This window comes from Caloenas nicobarica, chromosome 3, assembly GCF_036013445.1.
Source record: "Caloenas nicobarica isolate bCalNic1 chromosome 3, bCalNic1.hap1, whole genome shotgun sequence".
Lineage (NCBI taxonomy): Eukaryota > Metazoa > Chordata > Aves > Columbiformes > Columbidae > Caloenas > Caloenas nicobarica.
The window spans coordinates 42,355,090-42,373,438 of record NC_088247.1 but is presented as its reverse complement, the minus strand read 5'-3'; the positions used below and the strand labels follow the sequence as shown (position 1 = coordinate 42,373,438).

The window sequence follows — 18,349 nt, the reverse complement described above, 5'->3', positions numbered from 1 at the left end:
GTTTTCAAACAGAAATCCTGTTCCTCTAAGCAGTCATTCTACTCTCCATCATCCCGCAGAGCCTTCAGAAAGCGCACACTAAATCCAGTTCACTCCCCCTTGTGGCGGATAGAAAGGATGCAAAAATTTGGTGTTTCTTTGCAACAGAATGCTGAGTTCACAAGATCCAGAAAGGCAGATTACACAATTTCTTAGATCCACATTTCTTAAACATACAACTTAAATCTCTATGGAAATGCATCCATTGACGTTTTTTTGAAAGCTGCTCTGCAAATGCAAGAATTAGAAACTTTCATAAATTAAACCAGAGCTTCTGAAACACAATTCTGAGGCAGAAAAGGGAATGCTATAATCGGCCACATGATCACAGATACAGGTCCAGATTAACTATCACCTCTATGGAGCCTCATGAGGTTTATATCCAGAAAGAAAATAACATCGTTCAATCTATCACCTGAATATTGCAGGCCATTATGTTTCATCCAGGCACTTTCAAGCAACTTCAGGCCTAAGGAGGCTAAACTGTGTTCCTAGACAACAATGGAGAGATTGAGGATGCACTTCTATCACCTTCATTTCAGCTTCTCATTTATACCCCTGTATTTCCTTCTCATTTCCACACAGCTGCTTGTGGGGCCATGGAATAAGTGAGGCGGTGACATGATTCACATTAAAAATAAACCAGCATTATTCTATAACAGTAAGGAAATACGTAATGTCATCTCAGACAATTCTAGAAAGTAAACCATATGGAATTTAACAAATAAGAGAAGGAAAAAAAAGAATCTTAAGATTCCTGCCTGTCTGGTGCAAAAGAAAACTCCTTCTTGACTCCATTTGTAGTGATCAGCATTTCAAACAAGGTAGGCATCTAACAAAAGTACCACTTGCTTTTCCTCTCTGGAGACCGTTCTGTGTGCTTCGAAGCAATCAAAAAGTAACTTTTCTTTTAGAGCAATTTAGACTGCATTTCACTCACAACCAGTTAGCACTTCTGCCGGCCTGCCTGTTCGTTCGCACTTCAGTTAAATCCTGAGCTCCTTGCGCGTTGAGAAGTACGGAGTCAAAAAAGTGGGGGGGGGGGGAAGAACGTTCTAGTTCCCTGCAGACAACTGCCCAAGGCCCAGGCATGTAATGTTTGACAGTACTTGTTAGAAAGCCTAGATGTCTCATTAGCCAATGCCAGAAGGAATCATGACCAGAATTTCTTTGATATGCCATAATATTTTTCCAGAAAACTAAATGAAAATCTGTGTTAAATGCACAGCATATAAATCATAGAATATCTCCAGTTGGAAGGCACTTGTAAGGATTATTGAGACCAACTACCTCCTCCTTGCAGGACTACCTACAACTAAGCCATATGACTAAGAGAATTGTCCAGACACTCCTTGAACTCTGACAAGCTTGGTGTCGTGAACACTTCTCTGAGGAGCCTGTTCTGGTGACCGACCACCCTCCCAGTGAAGAGCTTTTTCCTAATGTCCAGTCTGAACTTTCCCTGATACAGCTTCATACACCACTATGAAGTACCACTACTATAAGTAAATATTATTATAAGTAAGACTCCAAGTAAATTCACTATATTTTGGGAAGATGTTTCATTACTTTGATTACTTTCAGTTCTATAAAAGCTGTCTTGTCCATAGCTTGTTACCTATCAAGAGCAAATAACATGAAACAAATCTCTGCAATAAACTGCGTATACTGAGTTAATTAAGCTCTGCATTATTCTAAGCCGTCTGGGCAATCTGTAGCTGGACTGTGAATCTAACAACTGGTGGCTGTAACCTAGTGCTAGGCACAGAAACAAGATTATCCTTCTTATAAAAGTAAAAAAGGAAGTGTCCAAAACTAAGTTTCAAATTGATTTTTTTGGCTTTGAAATTGCATTGAAATACTATGTTAAGTATTTACAGTAAGACTGTAATCAGTTTTGCAGGACCTTGGCATGTTGTCACTGGTAGAAAAGAACGAGGATGGTTGAAGTCGCTTGTCAGGGACACCAGGAAGTTTAACCAAACCATATGACTCATTTTAATCAAAAGACAACCAGTGGAACTGCCACGTGCAGGACACAAGAGGTCACTTACCCAAGAAAATCAACCATCACAATACAATTTTGCAGTATACCTCGTCTGCAAGTGAGCTAGAAAGGCTTAACAGAATAAGAGGTGCTAAGATACTGAGAGCTGTCTGCTCCCTGTCTGAAATGAAAATGGCAGATTAAATACCGGTTGATCACTAGAAAAACTGTCACCAAACAAGGGGGGAGGGTGGGCTGATGAGAGATTAAAACCAAGATTCTGTAAAGAAATCAAAGCAATTATCAGGAGAAAGAGTTGTACTTCAAAATATTTATTTCTATTATTTCTTTACTATCTGAGACGGCCTTTCACTCACGTTTGGTTTTTTTTCTATAAAGAAATAACTAAGCTGAAGTGTTTGATCAAAGAAAAAAAAATTTCACAAAGGAGCTGTAAGATAATACTTTAAATAATAATAGGTTTCTGTGCATGAATTTGAAAAATCACCAGATGGTTCTCCTATCAGTTCATAAAACCTGTTTGGTAAAGTGGTAATAGCTGTTATAGGATGGCAGTTTTTAAACTAACTGAATACAAGATAAAGTTAGTAAATAAAGGCAGTAGTTAAATACAACTCACATTGATAATGCATTAAAGTAATATTGAGAGCAACCCAAGCACATGAAATATAAATAACAAGATATCTAAAAATATCATGAAGTTATAGATTTGCAGCTAGAACAATATACTATCCCCTTTATTAAAGATTGCTGCTACATTAGCATTTTGTGAAAGAAAAATTGTTAAATATGCTAAGAAACAGAAAAAGTTTAAAGCCTATTGTTAAATCATTAAAATGCAACTTCGTGTGTAGCTTTCAAGAAAAGGAAACATTTCCACATTCTTTCTGCATGCAGGGTGTAAGGCTGTGTTAATCTTGGGCTAAGATGATACCACAGGACAACTTCCTCCAAAATTCACTTCTGGAGAAAGAGCTGAACATAAAGCACCTCTCATATTAGGGCTGCCTCTCTGATTCTTTCTTTTCAGCTCTGGTAATTCAGAATCACTTTCCAACTTCAAGAAGACAACTAAATTTCTATTAATACAAAAAGAAAATATTATGGTTTACAAAAAGAAAAGAGACACCAGCCAGTTAGGAAAACAGGACTTGGTCAAGAGAATTTGGTATTAAGGCTTAGTTAAAGCTGCTGGTTTGCTGTATGGTCTTTGGAAAAGTTATTTTCCCCCAAAATAACTTCCTGCTTATGAAGCAACAAAGTAAGGACAGCGATTACTTGCTTTTGTAATGTGTCGTGAGGTCCTCAAACAAAATTCTATCTAAATGCAAAATATTTCTATTACCATAGACAGAAGACATATGATAGAACATAATTACAAAGAAGAAAGATCCAAGTCAGCAAAGCATTTCAATATACACAGCAGTCCAGTTGTGTATTTGTATTTTTGTTGAATTAGGATCACAATCTTCTACTGCAAATTAAACCCAGTGCTCTTGTACAATTCTTTTTTGAAATTATGCCACAGTGCCTGCCAGGCAGTTCCAATTTTATATATGTGTACAAGATCAACATAAATGATGTAGTTTGCTGGACCTAAATTTGATGAGGAATGCAAAAGCCTAATCTAAAATGAGGACCCTCAAAATTTCAGTTCAAACCACTTATTCAGTCCCATGGTACTTATGTATATATATATATATACAAACACTTATAAGGCTCTTGTAAGTACTTTTCAGTACTGAAACTTTTCAAATGCCTGAAGGTTTTCTTCTGATCAAAAGCACTTTTTCATGTAACGATGAGTGACAGAACTCATTCATTATTAGAGGATTACTGAGAGCCTACATGCATAGAACAAAACCAAATTCTGCTGCTATTTTTTTTGTTAGTTTCTATACCAACATTTCTTTCTTCATGATGATAAGAGACCGTATGAATGGATAAATTCAGTTGGAATTATTATATTTGACGTGAGTTTTACTACAATCTTTTATTCTGTCAGACAACCAATTTTCTCTTAAAAGCGAAATATTTTCAGTAGTAATTACAACAAGGCACTGTCTGCCTAAGTAGAAAGGAAAATAAAGTTGGTATTTTAAGTCCACAGCTGTATTTCAAATTAATAAAAAAGAAAAAAAGCAAAGATGACAGTTTCACTCCAGATTGCAATGTCATGCTAAAAATTAAATTTCTTGATTTTGATAACTTTCAAAAACTGCAGGAAAATATTGCCATCATGTAGTATTAAATACTTCCACCAGATGTCTCCAACATATTATTTTACACAGTTACGTTTGAGTTACTACACTTCAAGTTCAAAGTAAGTTTAGCAAAATGTTAAAGAAATAAAGAGAAGAAAGCTGAAACTAAACTCTTTATACATGGATACCTCAGTACTGTCCCTACGTTTTTGTCGATTCCACAGCATTAGCTAAAGAAACTGAAATTTTTTGGCCTAACATTTTGGCTAAACATGCTAAAAAAAAAAAAAAAAAAAAAAGAAAAAAGAGTTCATGGCTTTCACCTTTAAGAGGCACATCAGCTACTATATTGATATCTACATTTTCAGAGCAATATAAGGTTGTAAGTGGCATGACTGAGTTTTGGGTTACTAAGAGATATTTTCATAGAATTATATTGAATCATTGTTTGTTTTTTAAAACCAGAAAGTTCACAGACCCAAACTAAAGACGAGACTGTCTTCAGAACTCTCTCTGATGTAAGCACGCAGTAATCCAGTTATTTATTAACAGTCTTTGTGGATTACTCCCACTCACTACCTTGAAACGCTCAACCAGATTCTGCCAGCCTGAGTCAGTACATGAGCAATGCTCAGAGAAATGCAGTGCCAGAAGAGAATTTCAAGGACAAAAAGGAAAACTCAACACTGCTAATTCTCAGACACACATATCACTGAGTTATGCTTCAAAGGCATCTTAAGAGAATTCCTACAGTATCCTTCTCATTTCTCTGTGCTTCAAAGTAGCGTTTTGTGTATCTGAAAGACATGACAGTGTGCAAATTTTGCCCTATAATCACTGATCTATATGCACAACTGTACATACATGCACATCTGTATCTAACTCAAGACCATTCATTTATTCAAATGCAGGACTCTAAAGTCTCTAAAAGATCAAGGATAGAAGGCACATATTATTTACTAAGGAACTAAGAATACTATCCTGAAAGCAAGGTGAGGTGGATTGTTGGCTTACAAAAAAAACCCACAAATCCACCCTTTCAGGGGCCTGAATATATTTTACACAGGTTTATCAGACTTTGAATTTCACTGAAAGATAGGGAGTGTACCTCTATTCACAGCAGACAGCATGGCTCGCACAGAAGTCAGTTACAAGCTATCTTTTCAAAACTGGATATTTCTATTTAGCAACCAATAGTTCTATTTTCAGAATAATCAACCGATAGTGTCAAACAACTTCAAATTATACAGGTGCTCCACAGCACAGGAAACATTCAATTTCATATATCAAAACTTTCAGCTGAAGAAAAACAAAAAGCATATCAATGACAAGCCATGTACTGAGATCTTCAGTCGATTCAGTAATACAGCATGGCATCTCTGTCTCTTATTTATATCAAAGAAATCTTTAAATAAGCTATATTTTCCATAATAGCACAAAGAAATTCCAAGTGCTAATCCAAGGCCAATGCTAAAGGGTAACTGTTGTGTGGGCTGGTGACAACTTTAGAACAGGTAAAAAAAAAAAAAAAAAAAAAAGTCTTTCCTTATTTTTATTAAATTCCCTTTGAAAATTAAGGCCACATACTCAGTTCACAATATGAAAACAGATACCTTAAATTTGTACAACCCAAAACCAACTCCAGTGTAACATAAAAGGAATTTAAACTTTTCCTTTCTAAATTAACTAATAAACAAATATATATTAATTAATTCAATTGTTGTAGCAATATTTCCAGAAATAGTCCAGTTATCTAGAATTTTTGAATCCAAAGCACAAATAGATGAGTATTTAGAAGTTCTGAGCTCACTATCCATGACCTCTGAACAGAGGTATATAGCAACACTCTCCAACCATGCAGTCCACAGATATGATTTTTTTTTTTTTTTAATTTTTTTTTGCAGGGGGAGGAGATGATGTGGGGGAGGAAAGAGCAGCATCACTGCATCACTGCATTTTCTGAAGTAACATAACGTGATACATAACCTGCTATCATAAAAAGTGTTACAATAAAGATGTACAGTATCTATAAGGATTTACAAAGATGCTTGGACTGCATCCGTCCAGAGAGTAAGAGACTAATTTTCCGCTCAGTTATATAATTTGTCAAATACAGCAAAGTTTATAAATATGTATTATTAGGAAAACACATACGGTATTTTGCCTTTCTTTACATTCAATTTAACACGCAGAATCAACTCACATTAAGATTTCATGAACAGCCAGGCCACCGTAAAAGGGGCATATGACTCCTACATGGTTCACTACCTAGTAACTATGCACATAATGTGGAAATTAGACAGTCCCTCTACAGAAGAAAAAAAGAAAAAAACCAAAAAAACCAAACAATAACAAAAAACCACACAACCACCACACACCACACAACTAGTGTATTCAAAGTATGATCTGTTTAATCAAAAGACCTTGTACTGGGCATTGCACAAGAAAAATAATTTCTAGTACCTCTGTAAAGGTCATCTTCAGTTTTTATTGAAGTTTGCTTTCATTTGTGTCTCTTAACTTGAAGAGCTGTACAGTACCTGTCCAGTATACGCAAAGTCCAGAGCTTGTTTTAAACCAAGGCTTGTGACACCATGCAAATTCACCTCATCAGCTTCACTTTCAACCATGCAGAGACTGAACATTGCCTATGGAAAGAAAATAAAAGTCATTAACCATTAAAAGCAACCCTCAGCGAAGGTCCAGGAAGAACAGGATTGATTTTCCCACCTTCACTAACCTTTGCTTTCCCTTGGATAAAAATTCTAAATAGCAATACACTTGTGAGCTAGAATGAGATCTATACCAAGTTTCCAGTACTAACCCCATAGCAATCAATCTTGCAACTGAGTCCTTTTATCAATAAAGAAACTTATTCTGGAAAAACTGAAACAAACCCCTTTGGAACGTGTATATATACTTCCTAACTAAGTAATTCAATGGGAACAGTCACACAATAAAGCAACATTCAATAAAAAGAGATTAAGAACTGGACTCTGGGGAAAAAAATATCTACATGAGCACTACCAGAAATAATACTTATGTATAGTGTCATTCTATATAGAAAGGAACAATAAGCCATACACAACTACTTGCATGAGAAAAAGGGGCAGTTAGTACAGCAGCTTTTATAACCAGTCCTTTCCAAATAAGCACCCTAGACCAGAATGTGTACAAGGTAATACTCAAGTTATTGAATGAGGAACAAGGATAGAGATGCAGATACCTAAATTTACAACCTGCCCTTGTTATTGCCCTAGTTTCTCAGATCATAAAACCTAAACTGAAGATTGGCAAAGTGCTACAGAACTTCTCTGAAAATAACATTGAGGAGAGCAACTGACCCTTTCATCCAGTCTTACCTTCCAGATCATCCATCTTCACTGCCTTCCTGCACTGAAGCGACCCTACTCAGACTTCAAATCCTTGCAGGAATCTTTTTCTTCCCACCCATTAAACTTCAGCTCCTGTATTTGCCCCTCACTCTTCCCTCTCAGCCTGCACTTCCACTGCAAAACCCCTTCTTTACCACTCCTTCCCTCTTCTTATCAGTGCCATTCTCCACTCCTGTGCTCTTCCAGAAAAATAACCTTTATCTTTGTCACTCTCCCACATATTTTTTAACAAAATATACCACTCACAGCCTTTAGACTGTAAACTGTGAACAAATAAACTGAACACATCTACCATCTGTCATTGCTAGAGAGAGTCTAAACTTAGCCCCAGTAGGTTTTGTGCCAAACTGTTAATGCCTTTATGTAGGCTATGAACTTCAGCTTGGAGAACTCCAGTAAAGGAGCACTTCTTACGAACATACCCTCTGCTACTTCTGTCTCTACTCCAGCTCACACCTGCAGAAGCTGAGGCAGTCAACAAGCACACTGGTTTTCATATTGCAACCTGTTCATCAAGCACTGCTGAGTTCAAAGGAAAAAATAAGCCCTATACCTTCTAACAGTTTAGCACATAGCATTCACCTAGAGCCAGGCGGCTTCCTTCAAGAACCGAATGTTTCCTGCAAATAAGTAATTTCTTCTGAAAGTGTTATCATTTTCATCAGTAAAATGCCATAATTTGACATAAATCTGTTGCCTGGAAATCATCCAATACAACCAAGAGTGACATTTATCACAAGGTCACTCCTTGTATTTTTGCAATTTCTATTTCAATAAAGTGATATCAGGGCTGCTTCTGAACTGGCAACACAAAACAAGCATCAAATAGTTTAAAAGGTTTATCAAACAAATGTAGTAAGACACAGCAATGAAACATACCTAGAGAGAAAAAAAAAATCTAACCAATTCAGACACTTTTCTAATTCCATTAAAAACTGTAATCAGAGTTGAAGATTTCATTGTCATTTAGATGTAGCAAATGCACTCTAATAGCTACTGTGAGGCTTCAGGGCTTGCCAGGAACTTCAAGGTACCCAGCAACCACCTGCTCTCTTGCAAAAGCAGACTTACAGTTTCTGTCTAGAAGAAACAAGCTGCTTTTCTCAGAAATTCACTACTAAATAAACTTGTGGGATAATATTTGCTTCCCTACATCAATTCCTGAATAACGAGAGTAAAATTTCAAAGCAACAGCTGTCTACTTAGCTCTTACAGGGGTAGATTACACACCTCTGTACACTCAGTTCCATCAGAGTGCCTGCAGAAAGGCTGGAAATGCTCAGTGACACAAGATGCTGCATGCCCTGCATCCTCTGACTGTGCTAAAGCAACTGTTTGTACATAGGAACCATCAAAAAAAACAGTGTGGCTACTAACCCGTACTATTCAATCTATTCATCAACAACTTGGATGAGGGAATAGAGTGCACTGTCAGCAAGTTTGCTGATGACACCAAGCTGGGAGGAGTGGCTGACATGCCAGAAGGCTGTGCTGCCATCCAGAGAGATCTGGACAGGCTGGAGAGTTGGGCAGGGGAAAACTTAATGAAATATAACAAGGGCAAGTGTAGAGTCTTGCATCCGGGCAGGAACAATCCCAGGTTTCATTATAAGTTGGGGAATGACCTGTTAGAGAGCAGTGTAGGGGAAAGGGACCTGGGGGTCCTGGTGGACAGCAGGATGACCATGAGCCAGCACTGTGCCCTTGCAGCCAAGGCAAATGGCATCCTGGGGTGGATTAGAAGGGGGGTGGTTAGTAGGTCGAGAGAGGTTCTCCTTCCCCTCTACTCTGCCCTGGTGAGACCACATCTGGAATATTGTGTCCAGTTCTGGGCCCGTCAGTTCAAGAAGGACAGGGAACTGCTGGAGAGAGTCCAGCACAGGGCCACAAAGATGATGAAGGGAGTGGAGCATCTCCCTTATGAGGAAAGGCTGAGGGAGCTGGGTCTCTTTAGCCTGGAGAAGAGGAGACTAAGGGGTGACCTCGTTAATGTTTGTAAATATGTAAAGGGTGAGTGTCACGAGGATGGAGCCAGGCTCTTCTCAGTGACAACCAATGATAGGACATGGGGCAATGGGTATGAACTGTAACACAGGAGGTTCCACTTAAAATATGAGAAGAAACTTCTTCACAGTGAGGGTGCCAGAGCACTGGAACAGGCTGCCCAGGGAGGTTGTGGAGTCTCCTTCTCTGGACACCTTCACAACCTGCCTGGACACCTTCCTGTGTAACCTCATCTAGGTGTTCCTGCTCTGGCAGGGGGATTGGACTAGATGATCTTTCGAGGTCCCTTCCAATGTGGTTCTGTGATTCTGTAATAAAGTTTATAGTCTGATCAAGGGCTGGATGTCACATACAATGGGTTAAGCTTACAGATACAAAGAAACAATCTCCTCTGTAGAGCACAAGTCACTTCTATGAAAAATTGGCAGAGTTTTTCTTTGTAGATTTACCAAAGTTACCTTTAGGAGGCTATTTTATTCTATCACAGAGATTCCAACATGGTTCTTACACAGGGTTTATTACTTCGCCTACTTTAATAAACTCAGCAGGATCAGACCACGGTCTCAGTCACTCTCTGTAATTATCCACAGCATTTAACAAACCCAGCCTCCAGCAAAGCTTTGACCCCCTGCCAATTAGCACTCTCCCAGGCAAGGCCCAGGCTGTGGCTCAAGGGATAATTTGCATCGTGGCTGTTCCAAATAGACAGCATGGATAAAGCCAGCCTCTTTGCAGAGGGGAGAAGGTTTAGCCATATGGACACAAGTCATGCTGTGCCAGTTGCTTTCAGGGCCAGAAAAGAAGCCCTTATCCATCTCATGTACTAGTATAGACACAGTCTAATAGTGCAATGGGCTATCAGAACTGTAGCTGCCAGTAAGCCACAGAACTGCAGCTTCGTGTGCCATCTGCTATATGGAGCTCATTCACTCTCATACCATCCTCTGAGTATTCTGTGGAATTTTTTGATACTGAGTATGAACTACATTTGTTTTTCAGGTGGCAAGGCCAAAGTATTTAACTGAAAGTTAAGGTCTGCAATGGTCCTCAGACAGTTCACATTCAGCTGAAGTGGATTAGCCTCCAGGAAAGCTGTCTCCTACACAGATGAAGCTGGTACTTCTCAGTGATCCGCACTGCCTTCACCAGCAGCCAAATTTCCTTCTCAGCCTGATGGTTTAAAGGTTTAATCCAGCATGAAAAATATCTGTTCAATGGTAAGCAGAAACTGAGCTCAAATTCAGTCTTTAATTTGCACCACTGTACTATAATATTGTAGTTTTAACTGCAGAACCATATGGATCATTACATTCTGGCTTGAGACTTCACCAATAGCTGGAACATGAGTTATGCTTGGGCTGACACAGCCTAATTTCAGATGCATCTGTGAAAACACTGAGGTTTTATGAGATTAAGCAGATCCATCAGTCATGCTTTTAATGCAAGGCTAGTAGCCTATTTCATTTTTCCCTGGGGTACATTAAAAACAAGGCAATAAGATAAACATCTCAGGTGGATGTCCAAGTGACAGACAAGTAAACAATGAAATACAAAATATTTGGACAAGTGCACAGTTCAGAGTCAACCTTACCAAAAAAGTTACCATTTCACGCTTAGCGAAATTTGGTAATTCATTAGTTATTAATTTCATTCAACAATGCTAATATTTCATACTTTATTTTAAAATACTTCTACTTAGACAAAACAAAATCTTCTTTGAAAATGCCTCATTTCTCCTCCAAGACCTTCATGAGAGTAGGCAGTACAAGTTGCCAACGTATTAAACAAAGATCCACTTTGTAATAAAACCCACTGGTGAGGGGACCCATCTTTTCTTCCAGTTCCTTTAAATATCTAGGGTTTGTTCTGCCATGCAATCAGTCAACGAGACAACATTGTGGGAAATAAAGTGATTGTTTAAATTCTGCTGGTTTAGTCAAGATTTTAATGAAATAAACTAATTCCCCAAAAGAAAAGTAAACACAATCCTCTTGCCATTTCGTGACAACTGTTCCAAAATTCAGGGATCAACATCCTGTCACAAACAGATATATTCCATTTGTGGAATTCCACCTGAGCTCACACTTGTTTAAGAAGCTACAAATTAGGATGAGCTCATGTTTGTATGGTAGGCAGACACTTTATTAGCTGTAAAAAGAGAAGGGAGGAATCAGTTCTCCATTCTTCTTCTAATCTTGCTCTGAAACAGAAACAGAGCTAGAGAACTATTCCCAAAGGAAAACAACAAAGCACACAATCCTTGGATAAAAATAATCAACCCATAAACCAGCTCTATAACTCTTGAAAACCTGACTTCAAAGGAACGTGGCAATTTGGTGGGCATTTAATATACAGCATGTAGGTTCACTGCTTTGCCCTCAGCTGCCAAAGGCACCTTTATAAAATGAGGGGTTTTTCTGCAAACGTAGAACACAAAAGATGACAAGAGCTCAGAACTGAATGGCACACAACAACAGGGTGACCAGGCCCAGATATGATCAGATCTGGTGTAACTGGGCAGAATAGCCTGAGTAAAGGATGCTTAGCACAGTCATTGCGCTTAACTTTCCATGCTCAGCTTTTGCTGCTGCTTAGATTTCAAAGCAAAATGCAAGATGGGTGTAAAACACCAACGAATCAGAATAACATATTGCTGTTAAAATAAGACAATAAACATATTTAGATACATTTATTTTATCATTCAGGCAGCACTGAAGCAACATGTACAGACTCCTTCACAACATACAGCTTTAAGAACAGAGGTCACAGAAACACAATATGATATTCAAAATCCCCCAAATACAAATTGCTCACTGTGAAATGGTGAGGTACAAAATTGCAGCCTGCCCTTGAGTCATTTTTTTACTTACTCAGATGATCCATATAGATGAAAGAAATGAGCTTGTCCTCACTTGTACACCTCACTCATTCTTACAGCCATATCAGGCATAGCAAGAATTAAATCATCACAAAACAACCAAGTTGTATGATAGTTTAAAGAAGTAAACCATTTCAGAAGATTCCACGCAACTTAGTGGCCTTTTAAGGGAAGAAACAGAATCATAAAACATACGCAGCCTCAGGAGACAGGTAAATGAATATGAAATGAACAAATTCTTATGCTGTTAAAAAAAAAGAACCAAACTTACAGTGACCAAAATTATAAGTAACTTACTGCTACAGCCTGGGGAAATAAACGGAAATTCTTTTTATTGAGGTTTTTATAAGCTTTCTGCTGGGAGTTAAAATATATAAATATTTGAACACTGAGGTAACCACTGGATTCTAATTTAAATCTGCATAAAACCTGTTTAACATTGAAGAGATGTTTAAAGGAAATGAATTAATCATTAGATGAGCAATAATACAATACATTGGGTAAATACTGGATAGAAGGAAAATTAGTAAAATACCTGGAAACTTGAGAGAAAAGGAGAGGAAATTGTCATCAGGGCCTGTAATAACAGTATCTGAAGTTAGGTAGCTGTATAACAAAAGTAAGAGAAAGTGTTTTCAGGGTAATCAATAGATAGAAATAGGCATGTTGAGACACCAGTTTACAGAATGTAGTGGGATGAAATTTTTTTTCTACTCTTTAACTGTAGAGGAAGCCTGAACACTTAGCTTAGCCTAGATGCCTAAAACAGATGAAAACTTCAATAGCAAGAGTAATGGGTTGAGTGAACTGAAGAACGAAAGCTGAAGAGACAAGATAGACTTGTGTCCTTTTAGAATACTCATTTCAGGAGAACAGAAGAAATTCTGAAGATGAGTATTTCTAGAATGAAAGCTACAAAAATGATGGCAATAATAACCTGAGAAATGTTCACACCTGGAAGTTTGTTTCCAGTGACTATATAGATTGCTACATATAAGAACTATATATAAGAACCAGAGTTTTTTTTTACTTCTCTGAATTCACATAAAGTAATTTCTAGTTTAAAAGCTTTAGGTGAGTGAGTCTTTCAGACGTAGTTACAGACCACCAATTATGAGAGGCTGAATCCACACAAAATGCTTCCAGTTTGACTATCTTGACCTTCTTATGGCTCACACCTCATTTCAGCTACATCAGCCCCTAGCTGATTTTTCTGATATGTTCCCAATGGGAGGTAAGCAAATGACCATTTAAATTACTGCCTTCAAGAAATACCTTGACTCTAAGAATAAAGTACATGGTTCCAGTGCATAGCAATTACCTCTAAAATATCTCAAAGTTCCCTCACAGAGAATGTGACGAAACATTCATCATTATCCATTTTTCTTTGATTCAAATCTAAACGCAACTTTCAAAATAAATATAAGCTTTCAAAAACCAGAAAGTAAGCTGAGCTTACTACAGCAATCTACAGCAACCCAAAAAGCAAACTTTCCAAATTTCCTCCTTTTTCTCAAACATTGTTTTGATAACTACCAGCAGCCCTGGTTTCAAGTCCACTACAGTACAAAACAAACACTTGCACCTCCCCACCAACACACAGCTCTGAACTACACAAATTCTAGTTGAACTACAGACTTAGCAGTAGATCAGCAAGCACGATAATAAAATCCTCAGATACTTCACAATCACCTTCATTAAAAGCTATATTCATATGATGTTCATAAGGTTTCAGCAAAGTCAAGCTTGTTTTGCACAACACAATGCAAATACCTCAACTCAGTTCATCTCTCACTTGGCTTACCCTCCCACCTTTCATCCTTGATTCTAACTGGCAGTTGAAAGCTTTTGCAACTGATGTCGAAGAGCCTGATTTTACTTCCAGCTGCTGCTCTTGTGTGGCTGTTCAGAAACCTGACACATTTTCTACTGTAAAGTGCACAAGCCTTTGCTGCACTTCCTCACAATCACCACCAGATAGGGAGAGTGGAAAGTTGGCACAGTGTGAACCAGCATTCCTGTAGTTTGTTTCATTGCACTGCACTCAAAATATGAACACCTAGGAAGTCAAGATGAACTAAGTGAGTTAAACCTAATGCACTTGAGTTTTCTCATCTCTAAGTCAGTACAGAGTTCCGTGTTAAAAACTTACTCTTCTTTTTTTTTCCTACTAAGTATCAACTATGTTGTAAGCACTACAGTCAAATGTTATAGGAAAAAAATTCTTACCAGTCTTACCGTAAATTAAGCTTTAAGTATGCCATCCCATCCAGCCTCTTATTACTGAGGCTGAGCTGTAGAGGAAAAAAATTAAAATGCACCAAACAATTTGTTTGTTTGTCGCATTAACTATTTAACTAACTTTTTTCCACCCAAATCAGAAACATGTCTGAAGAAAACAAAAAATTTATACTTCTATTCTGTCTATCAAGCAAACTAATTGGTAAAGAACTGATTAATGTAACCACCAAGGTTTTCCTTAGCTATTTATCTTCTTGCACTGACTTTAAGTTAAATAACACTATCTAGGATTGTTTTACTGTTTTAGAACAGCAGAATTGTCATCTCAAATTTCTGCCTCTGCAACTCCACAATTATATTGCTCGGGTTCTTTTAAAAACTATTTTAAAATAGACAGGCATCTTCATTAAGTGCAGTGTTTTATTCAAATTCACATCCCACAGTATATTCACTTCTATATTCACCTGTTTCACATCTTTTTCTTTACAGGAATTGATCCTACTTCTCATCTCATGCATCAGAAAAGCTATGAAGAAAGTAAACTAACACTTCAGAGATCCTGGATCAATTTCCACCACTGTGTAGAGAATTCAGTTATGATGTGATACCTCAAGACTTTTTTTTTTTATCGCATGTATAATGTTAAGCCTGTGAGAAATCTTACTGGCATCAACAGAACAGCTCAGTCATGCATAATTTCTGACTTAGGACCTAAGCCTATCTGTATATAGGTCACTCAAACTTGCAAGTATCCAGTCCTGAGACTACCTTATCTATTTGGGCTATTAACTCTTTCAGGCCTAAACATTCTTCTTTGCAGGTTGTACAAAAAATAGCACCTCACTGACTGTGTAACAGTAATAGTAAATAAATAAATCATAATCTATTTAATCTCCTTTGTTGTACTACTCCTGAATTAACCTTTAGGTGTCCTTCCATGTTCTAATCCTTCATTACATAAGCAATATTATTTCTGCTTTGCTGTTTTCATCTATCACAACAACAAAAATATATTCAGAATGTATTAACAGGAGTCAAAACACTACTTTGACAGATGACAATGTCCGCATCAAATATCAACTATGTTCTAGATTTGTAACACATACTTATCCAAATAAGCAATTTAATATGTTAATGTTTCCTTACTGCATGTAAAAACGTGGCTTGCTCTTCTCATAACTAGCATGTTTATATTTTTCTTTGTTTTCCTCACAGTTTAAGCCTGTCTATCCTAAACCAATCAACAGCCATGTTCTCTAGAGTCTCTCGCACGCTGAAAAACATATCCATCAATACCAACTGCATGAAATATGATTAAGAGGCTCATTACATGATTCTTCTGAAAAAAGTTCTATATAAATTCCGAGAGAAAATGTCACATAACATCAATCACTGATAACTGAGCCTGCATTAATTCATCTGCTCAATGAAATCTACCTAAATATGTTTTTTTAAGCATTTGCCATGCGACTAAAATGAATCCTGTAAAATGAAAAGGTCAGCTATCACTCACAGCTTAAGGGAATATATAGTTAAAGAAATGTGTAGAAATAAAAGGAAAACCAAGCAGACAAAAAAAATATCATTTTATGCACAGTGCTGAAGTCTCACATGGCAAAGCAAATTCCACTGAACCTTTGTGTTTCTTTTAGTATATATCAGACAGTGATATGTGATTACACAGCCCCTAAGAGCTTACCAAATCAATGACATATGCACCACACTTACTGCATTGCACTGTTAATACAAAAAGATATCACTTTCTTAGTATCTTTTGAAATAAGTAATGAAAAGGGAAGAGATGCCCTGCTGTTTACAGCGGCTAAGAATAGGATATTTTTTTCCTGTTTGTATAGTGCAAAGTAATTTTATTGGTTGTTTTAAGGCACAGGGTCTTCACTCCCAGTCAAAATAAACAACAATATAAGCATTTGTTGCTAACGAGTTATAATAGTCTGAGTTTAATAGTTTAATGTGTCTTCCTCAAAGTTCTGCTTAGATGCACAAACATAATTTAAGACACAAGGAAAAAGGACAGATTGTAGCATACTACTCCTAATGAGAAATCTGCAGCAATGTGCAGTCATCCGTCCTAACAACAGACACTCTTAAGCAGGCCTGCCTTTTGGAATAGAAAGGGAGCAGCAAAACTAAAACCAGATTTTTTTTCCAGCATCTCCAGTCAAGCACAGAAAGTATGAGTCACATTTGCAAATTTTGGCTTAAATTGGTTTAATGCTTCCCAGTGAATGCATAAGCCTATTATTCATGTCCTTTGATGATTTTAGCAACTGATATCAAAAGCAAGCCCAAAATAAAAATGGAATAAAAGTCAGTTAGCTCTTGAACTAGGACTTTAACTACCATGATACATATAATTCAGGGAGGCAAAGCTTCTTGTGATTTCTTTTTGCAGGACAAACCATGACCAAAACTTTGACACCCTTAAGGGCCTTCTTTTAAAAAGGATACTTCATATATTACCATCATGACAAGTTCCCCTCCTCGTTGCATACAAGCCATAACTAAATCGTTGCACAGCAAGGCTTAATCTAACAGAGCTGGAGTAACATAATCTTAGTTATTATTACAATTACCTTCTTAAAAAGCCATTTCTAACATAATGTAAATTTCATGAGAAACTGACACCCAAATCTTCCAACCAATAGTAAACTACAGCAATTATCTTCTATTCTGCAGCATAACTGCAAAAGCATGCTTGTTATGCAAGAAGCTTAGTGCTGAAATTCAAAATGGTTCATTTTATGAAAGTTTGTACTAGATATCTTTCATATTTGGTCCACTTTTAAGGGTTTGAACTTCTAAAACAATCCTGTTTTCCATTATGATTATAAATCTTGCTCTCCATTAAGATTACAGCATAATTTTGCCAAAGTAGTACCTTTAATTCCCACTAACATATATACATTAGAGTGTTTTAGAAAAAGACCAAAGAATAAAACCAGGTCAGTGACCATTTTTCTTTGGTTTTCCATATCCTTTTACCGATAAAACCTACAAAAGTAATTAAACGCTAACAATTTGCTAAATAGAAGTAGAATGACTTGACTAACCAAGCTTGTGTTAATATTGCAGTCATTTGTCACAGTAGTTTTCATCATCAGCTGAGCTCTGCCCTCCTTCAGCTTTCTCCTCTGGAACAAATGCCTCTATAAAATCAGCTCTTCACTTTATTTTTAGTAGTCTTCATTTGACTGTGCTCATTTATCCTTTGGCTCTTCCTCCATCTCCAACAAACGACCCCCCTCCAAACTAACAGACCACATTGACGTCAATCTAATTATCTCCATAAATTGTATAGTTTTAAAACCTACCCCTTCTTACCTGAAATCTAACTCTGATAACGTAGTACTTTAAGTGCCAGGTATAAGAGCTTCTGAAAATGCAGATGAACATTTCATAAGGTGCCCTAACATTCAGCAATTTTGATTTCAAGTGGGTTTTATGTACATTTTTTGCCTACTTGTATAGCTGGTATCCTATGACTTTGGAAGGCCAGGTTCTTATTCAGCTCAGGAGCTTTCAGGGACACATCACGTACATGGTTTTACTCTCTTTC

The 18,349-nt window shown here is 37.2% G+C and overlaps 1 protein-coding gene across 5 annotated transcripts in view; it reads right to left on the bottom strand.

The window, feature by feature from the left end:
• The window catches only part of KLHL32 (kelch like family member 32), a 118,774-nt gene that overhangs the window by 65,278 nt on the left and 35,147 nt on the right, over nucleotides 1–18,349 (bottom strand). For all 5 annotated transcript variants that reach the window (XM_065631084.1, XM_065631088.1, XM_065631085.1 and 2 more), the window contains exon 4: nucleotides 6,792–6,899. In XM_065631084.1, coding sequence (XP_065487156.1) covers nucleotides 6,792–6,899 — 108 coding nt within the window. The remainder of the gene's footprint in view (nucleotides 1–6,791; nucleotides 6,900–18,349) is intronic.